The 20,149-nt window shown below is 41.5% G+C and overlaps 1 protein-coding gene across 4 annotated transcripts in view; it reads right to left on the bottom strand.

The window, feature by feature from the left end:
* abr (ABR activator of RhoGEF and GTPase) overlaps window positions 1–20,149 on the bottom strand; it is a 123,858-nt gene that overhangs the window by 62,311 nt on the left and 41,398 nt on the right. For 3 of the 4 annotated variants that reach the window (XM_085173636.1, XM_085173638.1, XM_085173639.1), the window contains exons 2-4: window positions 12,657–12,829; window positions 3,765–3,863; window positions 1,767–1,952 (exon numbers count right to left, since the gene is read on the bottom strand). In XM_085173636.1, coding sequence (XP_085029762.1) covers window positions 1,767–1,952; window positions 3,765–3,863; window positions 12,657–12,829 — 458 coding nt within the window. Of the gene's footprint in view, window positions 1–1,766; window positions 1,953–3,764; window positions 3,864–12,656; window positions 12,830–17,029; window positions 19,879–20,149 lie in introns of those variants that run through there. The other variant, XM_085173637.1, reaches the window with a different exon arrangement.

Below are 20,149 nucleotides of genomic sequence, written 5' to 3'. Positions count from 1 at the left end.
ACAGATGGGAACTGATGACTACACTAATAGGTGCTGCTTAGCGCTGGCTGTCCACAGTGAGGAGGGGTCTGTTGAATAGAAGTACTTAAACTCATAGGAGTTTAAACAACTGTATCAAAGCTGTGCTCATTTTCTCTCCTGTTAAATCTTTCACTAACACCAACATACTTTCATGTCTGAATATTCATCATTCCTTGTATTAATTAAAGTGCTTCATCAAATGTTTTAATCATAAAGATAAACATCAAGCTGTTAATGAAATATTATTATTAATATCCAAGCTTTAAAAATGTGCTATACAAGGGCGAAGTAAAAACTCTTAAAGTCTATTTAACGTTTTCTTCATCACAAACAAACACTGAGTTTCACACGTCTGACTAAGTCATGGTGAATAACAGTTGCTTACATCAAAAAGTACCTGAAAACCAAAACTGAAAATGAGATCTACTCCCTGAAGAGCTGTGTTTTTAATTAGAATGACCTTACCAGGTTCCTCAAAATGACACCATGAAAACATAAGGAAAACGAAGTTCTCACTTAGCTGTGGTGTGAAACCAAAGGGGCTGGTATGTGAACACATACATTCAACAGTGTGATAAATGCATATATACACTGATCAAGAACATTAAAGGAACTCTTAAATCACACATCGGATCTTAACGAATTAACCTCTTTCTAGTAGATGCACCGATGGTATAAATTTAAAAATCCTAAGTGATTTTCTGAAAAGTTGACCTCTGACATTAAGATTAAGGTCACCGGGATTTAAACTTGACCAAGATTTTTAGCAGCTGCATCCATGGTACCACTTTTAAAACCTTATGTCACATCTTTGTTTTCAATAGATTTTCAAAAAACTTGACCTCTGATGCTGATAAGTAATGACTGATCGCAGTCTAAAATGAGGCTGTATTACAGTAACAGGACTGAAAAGCAGGATCCAGTATATACTTGGTTTTGTTGACTTCTTGTGTCCAAGGCTCCCAGCTTTAGAGCAAAGCCCTGTTGTTACCAGCAGCTAAAATAAACTTAAAGCTTTCTGCTCCCGCTTTTCTAAAGACAGTTGGTGCTCTCGCAGAGTTTCCAGTCAAGGAAAATTACAAACCACAGTGTTACCACCTGTCTGCCCACAGTGGGTACACTCACAATGAAGGATCGGTACAAACTGTGCAGGTGTATATTTCAATGATAGCAGCCACTCCACAGCTTGTGTTCCCAAAACATTAAAACAGGTCCACCCAACTAAATCATTACTGATGGGTGCCTCAGCATTTTCACATACCCATACAGATTAATTTTATTCCACCAAGAAAACATTGTCCAGCATACGTACATACGCGGCGTTATGCGTCTATTCAAATCATATTATCCACTGCAAATCTGACAATACACCGCTCTAACCCACTTAGTGACGAGCCGAGGCCTGGAAACCGTCTAATTCCATACACAGGCACATTTACATGCACGTTACAGTGCCGCTGTTCCATTATGTACTGAAAGCACCTGTTTAATCCACTGCAAGTATGACAGCGTGATAGTTCAGAAGCTGCAACTTTTCTGCTAATGCGCCCAGGCCACAGTCGCGGGGGCACGGGCCAGTCACTTACGCACACTGAGTCTAATTCAGACAAGTGATTCACAAAGTACAAACAGTGAGAAGCCTGACAATTCTCCATTTAACAGCCATTTACATGTACCCTGCAAATGACGGAGAGCGAAATAAAAGATCCGCACACTGTCATTTGTGTCACCCACGTAAGACTCACCAGCTTCTGGAACAAATGTCCCACGGTGACCTTCTCGTCCCACTGCTGGATGCTGGGTAGGAGGGCGTCGTAGAACTCTTTGTGGATCTCGAAGATGTCCTGGATTTTGTAGAAGATGGTCTCTACCTGCTGGATGGTCAGGACAGGCTGAGAGGTCGTGGCTGTCGCTTTCAGGGGTCGCATGGGCTGGAGAGACAGGAGACTCAGGTAATAAGGGGGGCTGCCAAAACTCTAGCTTAAATTAGTCATATATAAAGTATGAGATTGATGAACACAGAAAATGTGTTAAAATCATCCATAACATCTGATCAGGCCAACAAAAAGGACCTATTAGGACCAGTGCCAGAAAGGGAACGTATAAATGCGTCACTCTGTGATAAGTATGTAATTCGAGCCTCTTTTCATCTGGGTGACAGTCTTCTCCTTTGTCTTGTTTGTACTCGGGCAGATTGCAGGCCAACTCAGTTAATCACTGTGATGTGTAGAGTGGTCATGTTGGGCGTGCGTGGGGAGGATGGCTCTGAATTACAGTGCAAACAGAATGGCTTTTTACGTCAGCTCTCAAGGGCTAATAATGAGTCACCCTCCTACTGTATTAAGGCACATGAGACAGGTTGGATTATTTTTAAAAGCACCGACAATCAATATGTCTGTCCTAGTCTATGTAAGACGGCAAAAGCAGTCGGCTGAAAATTCCTCATTAGATTTAACCAGAAAGGATTTGGAGACTAGTGGTCCTAAATTTCATCTCCTTGGTGGAAAATAATAGTCATCATATATCAAATCAGCTGGAGCAGCTGAGGTGATGTTTAAACACTTTTTAATGAACCCATGTTTATATCAAGAAAATAGGAAAGAGAGACTCTCTTGTGATCTACTTCCCAGTAAGTGTAAATGAACCAACACAGTACAGGAAGATAATTACTTCCTAGGCTGTTCCAAATTAATCACCATAATCATCCACATTGATTGGGATCGTCTTGTTACTTGGTTGTCTTACAAAAACAAACAAATAAATAAAATCATTACAAAATATTCTTAGAGTAAAAAAAAAATCCAGTCAAGAAGTTCAGAATAACGTTATTGTTTCAAATACCCTGGAGACATGGAATATGATTATGATACATTTCCAGATAAAGAAACATTTCTCTTTCTTAGGCCCAGAATGTGAAGACCCAATGTATGAAACCTGGGAGCAGGGGGGATCGGACCAGCTTATTAAGCTGTCTGATGTTGAAAGAATCCAGTATTTTGAAACACCGGGTTTCCAGGGATGCAGCCAGAGAGTAAGGTGTGACTATTCTGTTTGCAGCAAGTGTATTATTCTGCTGAAAGACATGAAAAAAAGACATAAAAACAAACGGCCCCAGTGCCTGTTTTAGACCTCCTCTGAATGACTGAGGAAGTGGAGGAGGAGAGGAACAAACTTTTTATTGGTGGATCTGCGAGATGAGTCGTTGTGTTGTCACCAAGAGCTCAAAGGGAAGGAACTGAGAGCCTGACCAGATTTCAGCAAGTGTTAGTGCAATCATTTGTTCTTACTGACTAATTGAAGCGTGTGTGTGTGTGTGTGTGTGTGTGTGTGTGTGTGTGTGTGTGTGTGTGTGTGTGTGTGTGTGTGTGTGTGTGTGTGTGTGAGAGGGGGGAGGGGGGGGTGTCTGGACCTGGTGAATTTCCACAATAATTGTTGTGCGCATTTGTATATCTTAATTTAGCATCTATCTGACTATATATTGGCCAAAGTAGAACATGTGGCCGGATCAGCAGGCTGTGAGACATAGCAACTTAGCATGAGGAAGTGTGGTTGGTTAGCATTGCAGTAAAGTGCAGCATCTGTGGTCCTGCTTTAAGTGTGGCCATCGACCACTAATAGTGTTCTGATAGTCTCACAGCTCACACCAATGCCTACAGCAGCAGCAGCACTCCAATGTTCATGCGGTTATATGAGCCTTGATACATTGTTTCTGCTTCTTGTCTGTCTTTGTCTGAGTGTCTCACCAGTAGCAGGGCCTCCAGCTGGTTAATGTAGATCTCCTCGCTGGCCAGGAATCCAGACAGCACCAGTCTCTTCATCTCCAGTCCTTTCTCGATGTCTCCCTGCAGGATAAAACAGACCTGGCTGTAATATGCTTTTAACGGCACATGAAAGCACCCTGACTCTATTTCCTGCAATGGTGCCAGTGGAACAGTCACATCAGGTAAACACAAGATTGATACAAACAGTCGTAAGCGTAAAAGAATGCGCAACCTATTAGAAATCTTATGAAAACATCTAAGTATCTCATTTCCTCTGTAAAACTATTTGTGATGACTCCAGGCAAATGTTGCATTTTGACGTCAACGTCGGGGAAGTCAACATCCTATTGATGTCTGAGAAACACAGACCAAGGCACACTCATAGTGTACTGTTTACATTTTGTGGGAACTTATATTAAAGCAAAATTACCAGGTTTCAAAAGAGGGACTTCCAACATGATCACAGAAGACTTCATCTTTCTTCACATTATTCTCACTTTTGGCCGTTCCCTCGTCATAAAGGACTGCCCTGCTCCACATTTTATGATTTGGCCAGTGGGAATCGCATAGTTACTCCTGATACTAATGCAATACACAACAATGGCATAGTGATACAGTGACTCTGTGGTAGATGACACTTGCATGACAATCAAAATGTCACAATATCTGTGTAGGTGAAGTAAAAATATTTGAAAAGGAATTATGGTTTTGTATACTGGACTGTGGAGTGCACAGGTGTATCAAACAGAAAAATGTTTCAAAGTTTCACTTTCAAATTTCGAATTGCTTTAAGTCCGCAGCAGTTCGCCAGTAATGATCGGAACACGTACTATGAGAAAGAAGGGGGGGGGGGGGGGGGGGGGGGGGGGGGGGGGTTCATGAGTTTCATATGGTTAGCCAGCAGCATAGCAACAGCAGTGGTTTCAGTGACGCCAGACTCGCAAAAGTATGCGACAAGTTTGATTAGCATATGGACATATGCTCTGTTTTGTATGTTAATTTCATATTCAGCCATTCATCCAGCAATTCTCTTCCACTAAGACAAATTAGGGTAGCCCATGCGGGAGGCTGAAGCCTATCCCAGCTATCACAGGGCGAGAGGCAGGGTACACCCTGGACAGGCTGCCAGTCTGTCACTACACAGAGGCAGACAACTGTTCACTCATTCATTCATTTAGAAGCAACAATTAAGATAAATCCATTCACTTTAAAAATATGTTTTTTAAAGATATTTTTCTTTACTTTTAAGTTATCTAAGGTATATTGCATTGCACCTTATCTTAATAACCTTATAGTACCATATCACCCCATTAGAGCACGTCGCTCTCGCACTGCAGGCCTACTTGTTGTTCCTAGAGTATTTAAAAGTAGAATGGGAGGCAGAGCCTTCAGTTTCCAGGCCCCTCTTCTGTGGAACCAGCTTCCAGTTTGGATTTTGGAGACAGACTCTCTACTTTCAAGATTAGGCTTAAAACTTTCCTTTTTGCTAAAGCATATAGTCAGGGCTGGATCAGGTGACCCTGAATCCTCCCTTAGTTATAATGCAATAGGTGTAGACTGCTGGGGGATTCCCATGATGCATTGAGTTTTGCCGTTTCAGTCACCTTTCTCACTCAACATGTGTTAATAGACCTCTCTGCTGAATCACACTTGTTATTAATCTCTCGCTTTCTTCCACAGCATGTCCTTCATCCTGTCTTCCTTCTCTCACCCCAACAGGTCGCAGCAGATGGCTCCGCCCCTCCATGAGCCTGGTTCTTCTGGAGGTTTCTTCCTGTTAAAAGGGAGTTTTTCCTTCCCACTGTCGCCAAAGTGCTTGCTGATAGGGGGTCATATGATTGTTGGGTTTCTTCTCTGTATTTATTGTAGGGTCTACCTTACAATATAAAGCGCCTTGAGGCGACTGTTGTTGTGATTTGGCGCTATATAAATAAAATTGAATTGAATTGCATTGCATACCTTATCAGTGTAGCTGGTTAGGTATATTGCTGTATTGACATTTTTCCCTTACTGAAGAGATAAATACCGATAAACTCCAGAAATTGTCATTTAAATACGACATGTGTGTCTTAAAGAAGGCCAAAGAACAGCTGTGAGACCAGAGATTAATTATTAATTCCACCAAGTCCTTACAATGTTATCAGCACTCCAGGACTGCCCAGCAAGACGAGGAAGGAGGCATGACCTCATCATTTAACCCAATCACGGCTGACATGCACGTTCCAACACTGATGTTATCCCTCAGGCAGGAAATTATACTGCACATCAAGGTTCAGTATTTACCGTATGTGTTATAGTATATGCCATTTACACGTGCTCCTTTATTAAGAATGCTGAAGACTATATAGATAACAAACACTTGCGATGTGATGACTGCAAAGGGCCTATTTTGAGGCCTGTCACACATTGGCAGTTTTTCCTCAGCTAACCGTGACAGTGTAAAGTAAATCAGTCCGAGAGGCATGGATGATTTCTATTGATCATTTTTCTGTTGGTTAAATAAACTGTCAAGGAAGTCCTTACTGACACTTACTTGCATTTACGTTAATATGAGGGATTAATGCAGCACGTGGCCAGAAATGTGTTTAGTTTAATCCTCTGAGCCTTTCTCTTTGCTCATATTCTTTTAAAAGAACCTAAAGCTCAAAACTAAAGCCAGAAATGAGACACACTTAACTAAGAGAAAAATCTTTGATGTGATGTGAATTACTGCTGGTCAACATTTATTTTAAACACCGAGAGTGTCTCCAGTCACTGTGTTCTTATTAAAATGATATCTCAGAATAGCTGAGGTCTAAAATATGACATCATAACCCACAAAAGGTGTCCTGTCCTTTTGACTAACCAAAACGCTGCAGAAATATTCAGTTCATTTTTTAAGTAACAAATAAGTCATAACTCAACAGAAAAAAAAAAGACAGGAAAAAGGAATATTTTCCCTCTGCTGTGTACAAAGAGCTACTGTGTGGCGAGAGGGCAAGACGAGGAATCCATGAGAGGTGATTTTTTTTTCCCACAGCAACCTGCTCTGTGAGTCACAACTAGGCTTTTCACACAGACAAACACTGCGTGCTTTCCTGCGTTGCCCTCTGCCCTCTGATCCTCTGATAAAAGAGCTGATATCTTGAATGGGCAGAGAAAGTTTAAAGTAGCTCTGCTTTTTATCAGTTGATCTGCAGGGAGGAGTACACACAGAGGCGCACAAACACAGAAGTTAGCATGAGAAACAGAAAGCGGCCGGCTTTAAAAAGCAGCAGCACCGTGTGCACACACATGCGCTGCAGAGCCGCTGCCTCATCAGGCCACGCTGACACACCAATGGCTGTCACTCTCACACTCTTACACACACACACACACACACTTTTGCAGCACAGATGGCTCTGAGAAGAAGCACACGTCATGCCACAAACACACCAATACACTGACTGGGATTTTCCATTTTGAAAGGCAGTATTGCAAAAGTGTGTACGTATGTGTATGTTCGTGTGTGTGTTTGTATGTGCGTGTGTGCGCGCGCTTTTTCCTCTGCATCCAGCTCCTCTCCAGCTCATGCCTCACCTTGAACTGCCTATGTGTCGTAGTAATGGGCTCCAGCTCCCCATCTCCATATTCAGACTCCTCCTCCTCCTCCTCCAGAACCCTGTCCAAGTAGCACAGCACCTCCTCCTCTTCCTCCTCCATGGTTCTGTCTTTCCTTTCCTTTCTTTCACCTCCTTCTCTCCTCTTTTCTGCCTCCTATCTCCTTCTACGGGGCCTGCCTGGACACATCAGTGTTTTCCCTTTAGATCAAGTCGTCTGGACACCGAAAGACAGAAAGAGAGAGGACCCCGCCTACTCAACCCCACCCCCTTCCTCTGCTGGGCTTCCTGGTGTTTGTGTGTGCTCTATATATGTGTGTGTGTGTGTCTGTCTTTTTGTGTGTGTGGCCACTGTTCCACCTCAGTCGATGAGGTCTGCCCTCCCTCTACAGCCGCCCCTCCCCTCCCCACAAATGCTATCCAGCCACTTCCTTGATGGCTACAGACTCTTTCTGTTAGGGCTACGCTGGGAAAGTCAGTCTTCTCTTGTCCCTTATTTCTTTCTTCCGTTCTCTTCGGGGCAAAAAGCCACTTCCTCATCACACAAACAGTCTCGCTCTCTCACTCTCATCAGCGCACGCTACAGGGTTGATTTCTCTCCCTTTCTTTCTGTCCATTGTCTCTTTATCGATCTGCTGAAAGCCTTGGACGTTGAGCCAGGGCCAGCTAATGTGCTGCAAGCGAGGCTGATTCCAATTACAGGTCACATAGATCGCTGGGCACACAGTTATAGCAGCTTCAAAGGCAAAGCACAGAAATAATACACTAAAAAAAGAAGAAGAAAAAAACGTGTGCAGCAACACAAAGACAGAAAATCAATAACTGTGGTTACTGGAAATATAATTAAACCAAAAATATAAATAATCTACACGCAAACATCCAAGTTTAAGTTGCTGCATATTTATGAATGAATACAATTCACTTCCCATGCCCTTTCACCTGTTCCTGACCTTGACTTGTCATTTTAGAGGAAGGGACACCCCCAACTGCTCTATGAACCTCCTTAATGTATATTTGTATTTATTTCGAGGTCAAAGCACAATCTGTCCTAAACTTGTCTTCTGAAGGAAAAGTATGATTTTAGAGCGTAATACAAAAAAAATAAAACAAAACAAAAAATTTAAGTTCTGTATTTAACTCTTAGTCATGTTGAACACATGGAGCCGTCAGCCCTCTCACTTTAGCAGATGAAAGGTCTCTGCAAACTCAGCGGAAAGAGAACACGGCTGTACAGCGGTGTGTGATAAGAGCCACAAAATCTTTTAGCAGCAGCAGCATCACAAGTGAATTCTTAACAAGCAAGTTTTCACAGCAGCTCCTCAAATTCATTCAGGTGCTGAAAAGTGTAAATACACAGATGTAAAATAAAAAATGTTTTAAAGATGGCTGCAGACACTCCTGACCTCCACTGTGCATATAAACAATGATTTCAATTTGGATTCATCACTCAAAAAGACCTGTTGTTATTGATTTGTTCTTGCGTAATGTGGCATAAATTAAGCCATCCTTAATTTCCCTTCCTTAAGAACGGCTTGTCGACAGCCTCCATTACTTCTGATGAGGCTTCAATAAACAGTAGATGGATCAACTGAAGGACTGCATTCATATCTCAGGTCCTGTGTCAGGCCTTTGCCACTGCTTAATTTTTTCCTGTTTCTTAAGACCATGACTTTCAGTTACTGTTCCTCTCCTACAAATATAGTTTTAGGTCTGCCACGTCTTCTTTGTTCCGCCACTTGTCAAGTTTCCTCGATTTTATTTTAGGGACACTGCAAATCACACTGTGCAAATATGAAAATAACGTTTTAGCTAATAGCTCTTTGGGAATTACCTCATTGGTGCAAAAATACTATTTTGTGTCCATCAAACTATGCTGCCTTTGGCAATTTCACAGATTCAACTAAAGAAATGGGAACAATTGATGTGTTTTTACCACAGGCTGTTAAGTAAAGATACAATTTAAACCTGGCTCTTTGTCACTACTAACTCATTCGGTGAATAAATGTTGTATTTATGCTTGAATGATTCACAGGTTAAAAAGCAATGGAGAAAAACATAAGCAAACAAGGGATTGCTTAAGAATTTTGCACAGCACCATAGAAAAACGAATTAAGTCCTCTGATTATTATTATTAATAATAATAATAATAATAATAATAAGCTGATCATAACTCATCACTGAAAAGCTACTTTATACAAAACTTTAACATACAACTGTACACAGAAAACAGCTGAGCTTGTCCACGTTGAGCAATCTCATCCTAGCAGAGACGATGATCAGGGAAGAACTAAAAAGAAAACAACAGTATCTTACTGAGGATCCTCTGTGGCTGAAACCATTAATGTACCAGCACTATGAACAATTCACTTCCTATTTCTTATATTTTAAACAGTCAAACCATCTTTTCTGTTCTTATCCCAGCTAGCCACTAGATGGAGACACATCTTCATTTACAGGAGCTGCCCTAGCTCAGAGTCACTCACAATTAATACAGCTGAATAATTCATCAATCAGCTCCATTGAAGCCTAACAAGACCACTGTTTATTTACAATACTGTGTTCATGCATGGATAGTGCAGTGATATTGCTTGGATCTAATGTAAGACAGAGCAGGCAGACTTCAAAGAGGACGGTAAAGCAAGTGGAAGGTCGAGACAATCCAGCTGTGGTCATTTATACATTAATACAGAAAGAATATACGATCATTTCTGTTGTGTATGAATTTAAAAAACAACATTTTGATCTAAAGATGTAAAGCAATGCTGTTGTCATTGAGTATTAAATTTTTCAGTGGATAAAAAGGCTGCTGACATGTGAATGAAATTCTACCAGCTTTTTTTTTTCTCTGTGTCTGTGAGAAGGTCAGTTCAGGTCAGGGTCAACTCGGCTCCCGCTGAGCCTCCATGGGCTACGCCCCTTCACACAGTCACATTCTTTTAAGTGGGCACCGAGTGACAGTCATCCAAACACACATAGCCGGGAGACATAAAGGGGGGGAATGTGACGGGACTACAAGCCCTGAAACATGACGATGAACACATTCAGAAAATATTCTGAATTCTGAAAGCATCAGGAGAGCGTTCACATCAGCTGTTCTGAGCGATTTGTCTGACTTAAGTGTGAAAATCCACTGAAAACACCAAGTGTTTCATATTTCCAGCAGCAGATAATTTGGAAAAAAAAAAAAAAAAACACAGGAAAGACTGTCACCTACAGCATTCCTGTTCTAAATTATGCACTGTAGATATACAGGAAAGATTTTCAACAGATTGCTTAGACTTCCCTCACCCCCACCACCTCCGCCAGCTCAGTCGGGGGGGCACTGAGAATTCCCAAGCCAGCCAAGAGACACAATCTCACCAGTGAGTCCTATGTCTTGGCCAGGGCCTCCTCTTTCCTAGGTGAGGTATGCACAGGAGTCTAGAAGGCTTCCTAGATGCCCGACCTACCTCAACTGGGAAACAGGAATCTCATTTCTGCTGCTTGTATCCAAGATCTCATTCTTTCAGTCACTACTCAGAGATCATGACCACAGGCGAGGGCAGGAACGTAGATTGACCAGTAAATCGACAGCTTCACTTTCATGCTCAGCTCTGTCTTTACCACAGCAGACTGGTACAGTGACCACATCGCAGTGGACACCAGCCCAATCCATCCGTCAATCTCATGTTCCACTCTCCCCTTACTCATGAACAAAACCCCAAGATACTTAAACTCCTCCACCTGGGACAGTAACTTGTCCCAGATCCTTTGCAAACAGTAAATGTGAAATCCTGAGGCCATCAAAGAAGAGACCCTCCACCTCTGACTAGATATTCTGTCCATAAACACCATCAACAGAACTAGTGTTAAAAGACAGCCCTTGATCAGCTTCCCACCCACACGGAACTAGTCCACGCATACATTGCAGAGATGTGTCAGCCAGGACGGCCCTACAGCATCTAGAGCCTTCATGAACTGAGGGAAAATCTCACCCAACCCAAATGCCTGTTTAACTATATCAGTGGCTTCACCGCCGAGTCGTCCCCCTCCTCCCCAGACTCTGCTTCGAGTATAGAATACACTGAAGTGCTGTTTGGCAGCACTTCAGTGTATTCCATTTATATTCAAGCTAGCAGACGGTTGCTGTCGTACCCCATCTGGGTCAGTGGTCATTTCCAACTGATGTGAATACACATCCTGCAGTGCGCTTCAGGGAGCTCCTGTGGCAAAATGTACACTGGGTCAATATCTGTGGCTAATATCAGAAAGAAAACTGGCATATTATCTTACAGTTCAGAATGCAAGAGCCACTGAACACTTCATTTAAACTGTGTCCAATATTTTTATATACATTTCTCCTATATACCCAGTTATGTTTACTGGGTTGTGTGGTGAATGATCTTTTCTTCAACATTTTTGTTTTTAATATTTATCCAAAACCATGCTAGTCCATTCATTTTCTTCCACGTATTCAATTCAGGGTTGTAGGGCAGCTGGAGCCTACACCATCACCCCTCACAGGTCATCATCCCAGCTGTCACTGGGCAAGAGGCAGGGTACATCCTGGACAAGTCACCAGTCTGTCCCAGAGACAGACAACCATTCATGCTCACATTCACACATATGGCCAGTTTAGCTAACCCATGGATGTGTGTGCAGACACGGGAGCACTAAAAACCTTTGTGCCGTGAGGTAACAGTACTAACCACCACGACATGCCTTAACTGTTCCCTTCTGTCAATAATTTCAATTACTACAATTGGATGAATTCTCAAATATTACTTCCTAGTTGCACAACAATTGTTCTCTTGGCATTATTAACAAAGATTGTATCGATCCTCTTTACACTCCTTACACTGCAAAGTCCTCTGCAAAGCTAGACTGCGTACCACACTGCTGGGTGAGTCACTTCAGGACAGCTACTGTGGCTCTGGACAGATTTTTTTACTTGTTTGTGATTTCATCTCAAACTCTACATAGAAAAGTTGATTATTGCGTGTCAAACTTTGGACTTCCAAGCAACCCTGTGCTGCCAGTTCCAGCAGCAAACAACAAGTAAACAACACCAACACCGTAAACAAGTACATTTGATAATCAAATCATGGCTGATCTATTTTAAGTGATTTACACCACATCTACTACCGACCTGTCACTTCAAAATAAGGTGACATGGTGTAGACAGGAAATGTGAACCATTGTGTGTGTGTGTGTGTGTGTGTGTGTGTGTGTGTGTGTGTGTGTGTGTGTGTGTGTGTGTGTGTGTGTGTGTGTGTGTGTGTGTGTGTGTGTGTGTGTGTGTGTGTGTGTTTCTTACCCCAGCCAGCAGAGGTGTGGGCGACACGGTTTCTCCATCTGGCCCTTGGGGCGCGCAGAGCTGGGGTGACATGGTGGGCGATTCATCTATAAAGGGCAGCGTTTCTGAGCCATCCTGGGACTTGCCGTCCTCTCCTGCGTCCCCCTCGTATCCATCTGTGTTGTAGTTAAAGTCTGGAGAACAGGACACAGAAAAAGACAAATATGCTGATCAGCAAATCACCCCAAAGAACAAAGCAATCACTCCACTGACATTTGTTTTCATCACCACTTGGAACAGTCCAGCACTTCCTCAATACAGCATTAACTGCTCCATTCTGCTACATAACCTTGAGTTGAGGGGTTATATGAATAAATGCCAGAAGAAAGCTTTTCCAAAACATGATGTGTGGGTGAAGCTGACCACTGTGTTACCCTATGAATATAAAAAGTCAACATTCATATTTTATTTGGCAAGATATTGTTATAAAATGTTGTCATAATTACCGTATGAATTCTTAAGTTATGGTGTATTTAGTGCAAGAAACATTAATGATCATCAGGGATCAAATTATTCAAAGCACTTGCTGAGGTGGTCTGGTACACATCTGACCATATTTAGGTTGTCGTGTATGTACAGTATAACCCTCTTTGTACTGCCATTAAACAGCCAGAAATGCCCCAAATTGAATTTTCTTGGGACATTTTGTTGTTTTTATAGATCTTCAACTTTGACTCCCAAAATCTAATGAGTACATTATTGTGTGCAAGTGAATCTTTGTCCCAGATTTAGACAAATCCACTCAAGCAATCCACTCATGCCCCTGGCCATGAGTGTCACCAGGGCAAACTATGGTTTACATTTTATAAGCCAGAGCCAAGCAATGAATCAGCTGGCTGTTATTCTCAACCCATATTAGCCATCTAATTATTTTAATATTAACAATCTATGAGTAAGTTAAAATCGAAAAGGAGACACTCTTCAAATATTTTATGTGTTTTTGCACTGCAGCTTCACTGTTGCCAACACTTGTTTGAAACGCCACAATGACAACGACCTGCGGATCAGGTCAGGAGAGTCGTTTTTCCAACCAGCACGGCAATTTAATAAATACATTTCAAGAGCAATATATAGATTCATCTTATAAATTTAATGAAAAAGAAGAAGAAGAAATATTCAAACAAGCCAATGTTAATAAATTAAAAAATAAAAACAACTACTATTATAGATGCTAATGCTTTTTTGAATAACCATCTGTGATTAGATTATAATTCTATTTTGGTTTGCTAGTTTCACTATTTGTGATACTGCAGTCTTATTTCATATTGTGGGAGTATTGAGGTCCTGTGACAACGCTCGTGTTCAGGCCCGAGTAGCAGTGACAGCTACAGTAGAAAGAAACGACAATGACACTTAAATGACTCCTGTCCTGCCTTCAAAGGAGCACTGGTCAAGAAAACAGTGGAATAACAAAAAGGCAGGGGAGATATAAAAAGCCAGTGTCGGATCCTGTAGGAGAAAAGAGAGATGTGGACTGTTGCTGTGGATGATAGACTACAAAGTACGATACATATGCAAAACTAAAAGAGAGGGAAGTAATTATCCAGTTACATTTTCCAGGATGTTGTTCTATTTAGCTTTCTGATACAGTGAAGCATCTTTAAGGAACTCGGAATAGGAGGAGGAAGCTTGTAGCTTGTGAAGCTATCACAAAAAAAGCAGAGCCAAGTAATTGAAAAGCAGGTTATGTGGGAGGTGTACAGGTGTCCCTGTCTGCTTACATATAACGTGCAGTGAGAAGACAACAACATTTGATTATTACTGTGTTCAATTTATCCCCATGTGCTTGAGAGGGCATGTATGTGTTTGTATCAGTGCGTAAAGGATAGAAAACTCTAACAAGCTTTGGACAAGAACTAATTGAAAAATAAAAGCAGGGATCTATCCCCACTGGGAACACATGCACACAATCACTGGACCACCCACATGTCAATCAACTCCCAATCCCTCCCCACCCATCTGTTAGCTTGTGTGTGGACCATGGAGAGTCACAGTTACCATATGGGTTGCTTGTAAATGGTGCACGTGGGTCTTTGACTCAGTGAAGCAAGTACTGATTATGCGAAGTGCTGCTAGATGGCAAGAGTGCATTATGGTGATTAGTGTGAAGAAGGCAGTTAAAAACACTAATGTAAACTCATTTGTCCAACTCCAACTGCGCTGTGATCGTGCCATAGAAAAGATCGGCTCTTCCAATATGCACCTGTGCATGCATTCGGTTTTCTTTTCTCAGTCTTTCCATCTCTTCTCTCTCTCTGACTCCTCCGAACACCTTCTGGCCTGCTGTCCGGCTCGTTTTCGCTAATCTGCTTAAATTGCGTGAGTGTATGTAAGAAAAAAAAATACAGGGAACTCCCAAGACACTTAGCCAGTGCTAAAGCACTCAACAATGTGCAAATCCTCAAATTTCCTCACAGCTTATGGCTGGTGTTTTGAAGCTTAACTGCGAGTTGGAAGGACGGATGGATAACTCAGAAATACTCAACAAAAACACTTGAGTCTAGACAAGCACAGAGGTTTCCTCCTCTTTTTAAAAAGAAGTTGCCCGTGACTCACGCCTATTTGCAGAAACACCAACACGCAGAAGAAACCATTCACAAATATATTCCCGGCTGTGCCAAGCAGAGAGCCAGTCGATTAGAGAGAGCAGAGCTGGAGCAGTGGAGACAAAGCACAACCAGTGGGCTCACAGTAAACTCTGCTCCGTTTGGCTCCGTGCACTTCTGTGCTTACTTACAGCTGCCTGAGCTGACACACATTTGTTTATCTGATAATGGTGAACACGACGTGCGCTAAGCTAATGTGTGCCAATAGAACCAACTGGTGTTTGTATGAATCACTCAGAGCAATTCACTGTGAGTGGTCAATATTTGTACTCGTTATCTGTGATTAGCCACATTAATGCAGAACACAGAAAGAAAAGAAAAGGCTATTGTGAACACGTCTCTTTCTCTTTCATCCTGCTGCTGTTGCTTTGCCTTTCACTGATGAGATCAGACCAAGATGCAATACACATAATTGAGGACATTAAGGAAACATAAATAAAGGCTGTGCACAGATTACAGCCATACGTTAGCAGAAAACACCACGTCAGCGGTGACACTGACCATAAATTAGCCCTGTGGGGACATGCTGGACACACTGATAACTACTAGAGCACCAGCTGCAATGAGAGCACACCAACCACAAAGCTAATGAGTCACCACACCACACCTAGTGTTCTCATGTTAGCCATGTATACCTGTAAAGTTTCATACCTGTATCTTTCATTATTGCACTGCTGTTACTTTGGTAAAATCTGTCCACATTTAGAAATACAAACACTTGCCAAAGTACCTAAAAATACCTTTGTGGTAGATAGAAGTTGTCTCCATGACAACCTTTTGCCAAAATGAACAGAGACAAACAAAGTAAAAGACAATGAACTAAACTGAAAAAAGAAGATTTAATCATTACTTCCACATAGGAAGTTCAAATTTACCATTAGACAAACATTCAGTGTAAGTCATTTCTACAGTTTACAGAGTTCTTACTCTAAACTGCCAAAGCTACATTTCCATATCTGTACGGAAGACAGACAGACTTTTATCACACCATGATATTTACGGTCGTTTTTTCCTGATTTGAATATTCATATAACTGTTTGTATACTGCAAAGTTCACAATACAGGTCCTTCATCATAACATGTCTCGCATAGCCAGTGCTGATCACAGTGTACGTCGTGCCTAACGTGGGGGAATTTCTCTGAAAGCTGTAGATTACAGCACAAAGGGAAACAGTGTAAAGCAAAGATAGCACACAGTGTAAATGCAAATTACATTCTGACTTAAATGTAAGTTTAATTTGCTCAGATGATGATGTCCAAGAATCTGGAGCTGGTGCTGGAAACGCTGCTCACAATGTTTGAATGTGCGCGAATCAGAAGCAGGTCCGCACGTGCACATGATTATCTGCACACACTCTGAAAATCTAACATGTGGGCTACCTCAGTCAGCTAATGCATCCTGTTAATCCCCGTGCATGGTAAACAAACACACGAAAAGCAATTTTTCAGTAAAGAGGATTCATCAGCCCTAACCTGTTTATAACTGCTCAATAGGGAGGTCCCCACATGTGCATGCACCAATATTTTAGAGGATTAAAAAATGGGGACAAACTCTAAATGTCATGTGATTAAATAGGAGGTAGCTTTGGGGTCGAGGACTGTAGGGGAGAAAGAGCAGCGTTAGAAATCAGCCCAACACACCACCACACCACCGCAGAGAACATGTATGTGGGTGTAAACATTTCCACATTTTTACACACAGAGTAAAGAGCACACTCAAATTCTCACCTAACTCGCCATCACTGGAGAAGAGAGAACGAACAGCACACACTGCCTCAAAGAAGAAAGCCATAAGTGTTGCCTGACTAGAGAAAAAAAAATCCCCTTCAGTTAACGTTATCCATGTCACAGGCTACGTCCTACCTAAAAGACTCGCACCTGAACTCTCACTGATCCTGTCTTCCTCGGCTTCAGTACTTCCTCTTTTTTAAATCGCTCTGATAGACTTTATTTGAATGAGTGCTATGTTGTATTCAGGTACTGCACAGCCACATCCTATGAGGAAGCAACAGACACAAAGAGCAGTTTCTGTGTGGAAGCCGTAAAACGCCCAAAAAGCATCAGCGTCTCTTTGCATTTACTGGACAATATCCAGCTGGTCAGCAAAGACTGTCCTGTTATGCTTTATGGACATTGGAATCACTATTGTCAGTGTATGTTCATGAAGTTCAGATGCACTCTGTGCACTGTGCCAGGAACAAATCAAAACTGGATTTCTTGTTCACATATTTTAACAATTTGCAGCATGATTGAAAGCCAACTGCCCAAACTTAATTCTCAAGCTTAGAAGCTGCTATAGTGAAGCCAACTGTGGATTAGTAGAGTTTTCATATTTGGAAATTATTCAAATCACCATGTTTCTACAAGCTTCTATGAACGGGGCAAGCGTTTGAAGTGATGGAATGGCCTGTGACTGTTTTATACAACCATGTGAATATGTAATCTGGCTTTTTCCAGTCTAGGAAAAAAACTTTTAGCCACCTGACTGCTATCAAAGAAAAAGATACATCAAACAATCTCAGACTAATTTGTAAAAGCACATTGTAATCTAAAACGTCCATTAAAAATGAGATATTTTACCATCCAAACACAGCAAAAAGTAAATTTTTAGATGATGTAAGCAGCTCTCAAGACAAGCTGAGTGCCCAGCTTCAGTTCACTTGAATATTTCCTTTGGATTTCATCACTATCGGATCACTCATATCAGCAGCAGAGACTTGTACTCAACACACAACTTATACAATGTGAGGTGCTTTCCCTTATACAAATTTAAATGATATACCAAGTGACAAGGGTTCAGTGTTTTATAAATGAAAAGGTGACTTGATGATCAAGCCTAGCAAAAGGTTAAGAGCTACACTCATCCGAGAAAACATATTTTATGAAAAAGAGGATTTTAATAAAACCACAATGAAGCGGGGCGACGGACCTGAGCCAGAAATTCCACAAACATTCACCCGTTTGATGCTGTTCTGCGCTCCACATAATGCTTATTGAAACTAGTGTAGCCCAGGAGGAAACACAGACTCTCTCCTTGTGTCACTCACACCACAGACACATACACAGTTACTCATGTGCTCTGCTGTGTGTTGATTGGGTTAAATCAATGAGGCCTCAGTTAATAAGACATGGCTCCTTTCAAACAGGCACACATACACAGACACACACAGAGCACTAACTATGGGAGTCTGTGTTAAAGTCTGCAAAGGCCAAGTGTTTAAATCTGCCATCTGCATAACCAACTACCTCAGCAGTTTCAGAGCAAACAACTTCCACATGTGGTGGAAGAAAATCTATCACAGCGAATGCACTGAAAGGAATTCAAAACATTTGGAGAACAGAGCTGTAACTCAAATTTGAACAGTAGACTTTTTTTTTTAAAGGTATTTGAAATTAAAACTAAAATAACAGAAATAAAAAGGCGCAAATATGTCATTTCCTGCTAGAGGAATCAAAATGCAAAATGTGTTGCCATTAAATAGGTCAGGGATTACAGGCAGTGTCTGCTCTCTCCTGCAGCCATCTTATCACGCTGTTCTTTCTCTCTCATCGTTCCCTGGGTCTTCCAAAATAAAAGCTGTGTCTGTTTAAATGAGGGGGTCTTCCTCCTCACTGTCACCAGATGTGAACTCAAAAAGATTGTTGGTGTTTTACACTGGAGGGTCTTTACCTTAAAACAAAGGTTTTGTAAACGGGTACAGTATTTTTTAAAAACTATTGTTCCTGCACACGCAAAGAGCCTCTACAAAGAATCACTGCTGGAGTAAATAGATGGGTATATATGGTTTTAATTCCACACTGGGGAAATTCATTGGTGTGTGTGTGTGTGTGTGTTTGTGTGTGTCCCTAACCTAATGACCACAGCCCGGTGTCAGCTCACATTGCTGTAACCATTAACCCATCTTGACAGACAGCTCTAAATCCACCTGTCACACTCAATAAGCCATGATCACCATCCACGTTGATGAAAATGCTTTCTGTTGCTGTGGTGGTGTCAGGAGGTGAAACTGAACAGCCTGAGCAACACTAACTGATGGAGAATGCTTTCTGCATAGGTCTAGCACTCCTTCACACTAAATATAACCCTCTGCAGGGATGGTATGGATCACACACACACACACACACACAGACTATAAATGCACTCAAACAAATATCTATTGGGGTAAACACCCCAGCATATTTTCTATTTAACACTTTCTGCCCCCAAAGCAATTTTCTTTTTGTGTTAAGTGTTAAAACTATTATTGCAGATATAAAAAGAAGATATAAGAGAGAATTCATTCAAGTGTGCAAAGATTTTAACTGTCAATAACATATAATCACCTCCTATTTCCCGTGTCCTTTTGTTGGTCCCTCACCCTGCACAGAAGGGATTTGAGAAAAATCCCATCTCTAAATAAGTTCTTCAGTATAACAGTAAAGCCTGATAGCAGGCGTGAGAGCAGCATATTAATATTCTGAGTGTGTATGCCTTGTAACTACACAAGAAGGTGATTCCTTTTGTACAGGTGGAAACATTTTTGTCCACTTTCTATGAAGAAGGCTTTTATACGCTTCTGCTTATTTTGCGCAACATACAGTGGGGCAAAAAAGTATTTAGTCAGCCACCGATTGTGCAAGTTCCCCCACTTAAAATGATGACAGAGGTCAGTAATTTGCACCAGAGGTACACTTCAACTGTGAGAGACAGAATGTGAAAAAAAAATCCATGAATTCACATGGTAGGATTTGTAAAGAATTTATTCGTAAATCAGGGTGGAAAATAAGTATTTGGTCACCTCAAACAAGGAAAATCCCTGGCTCTCACAGACCTGTAACGTCTTCTGTAAGAAGCTTTTCTGGCCCCCA

Source organism: Neolamprologus multifasciatus, chromosome 10 (assembly GCF_963576455.1).
Source record: "Neolamprologus multifasciatus chromosome 10, fNeoMul1.2, whole genome shotgun sequence".
NCBI lineage: Eukaryota > Metazoa > Chordata > Actinopteri > Cichliformes > Cichlidae > Neolamprologus > Neolamprologus multifasciatus.
Note: the sequence above shows the minus strand (reverse complement) of the source record. Positions and strands in the feature narration are given on the sequence as shown.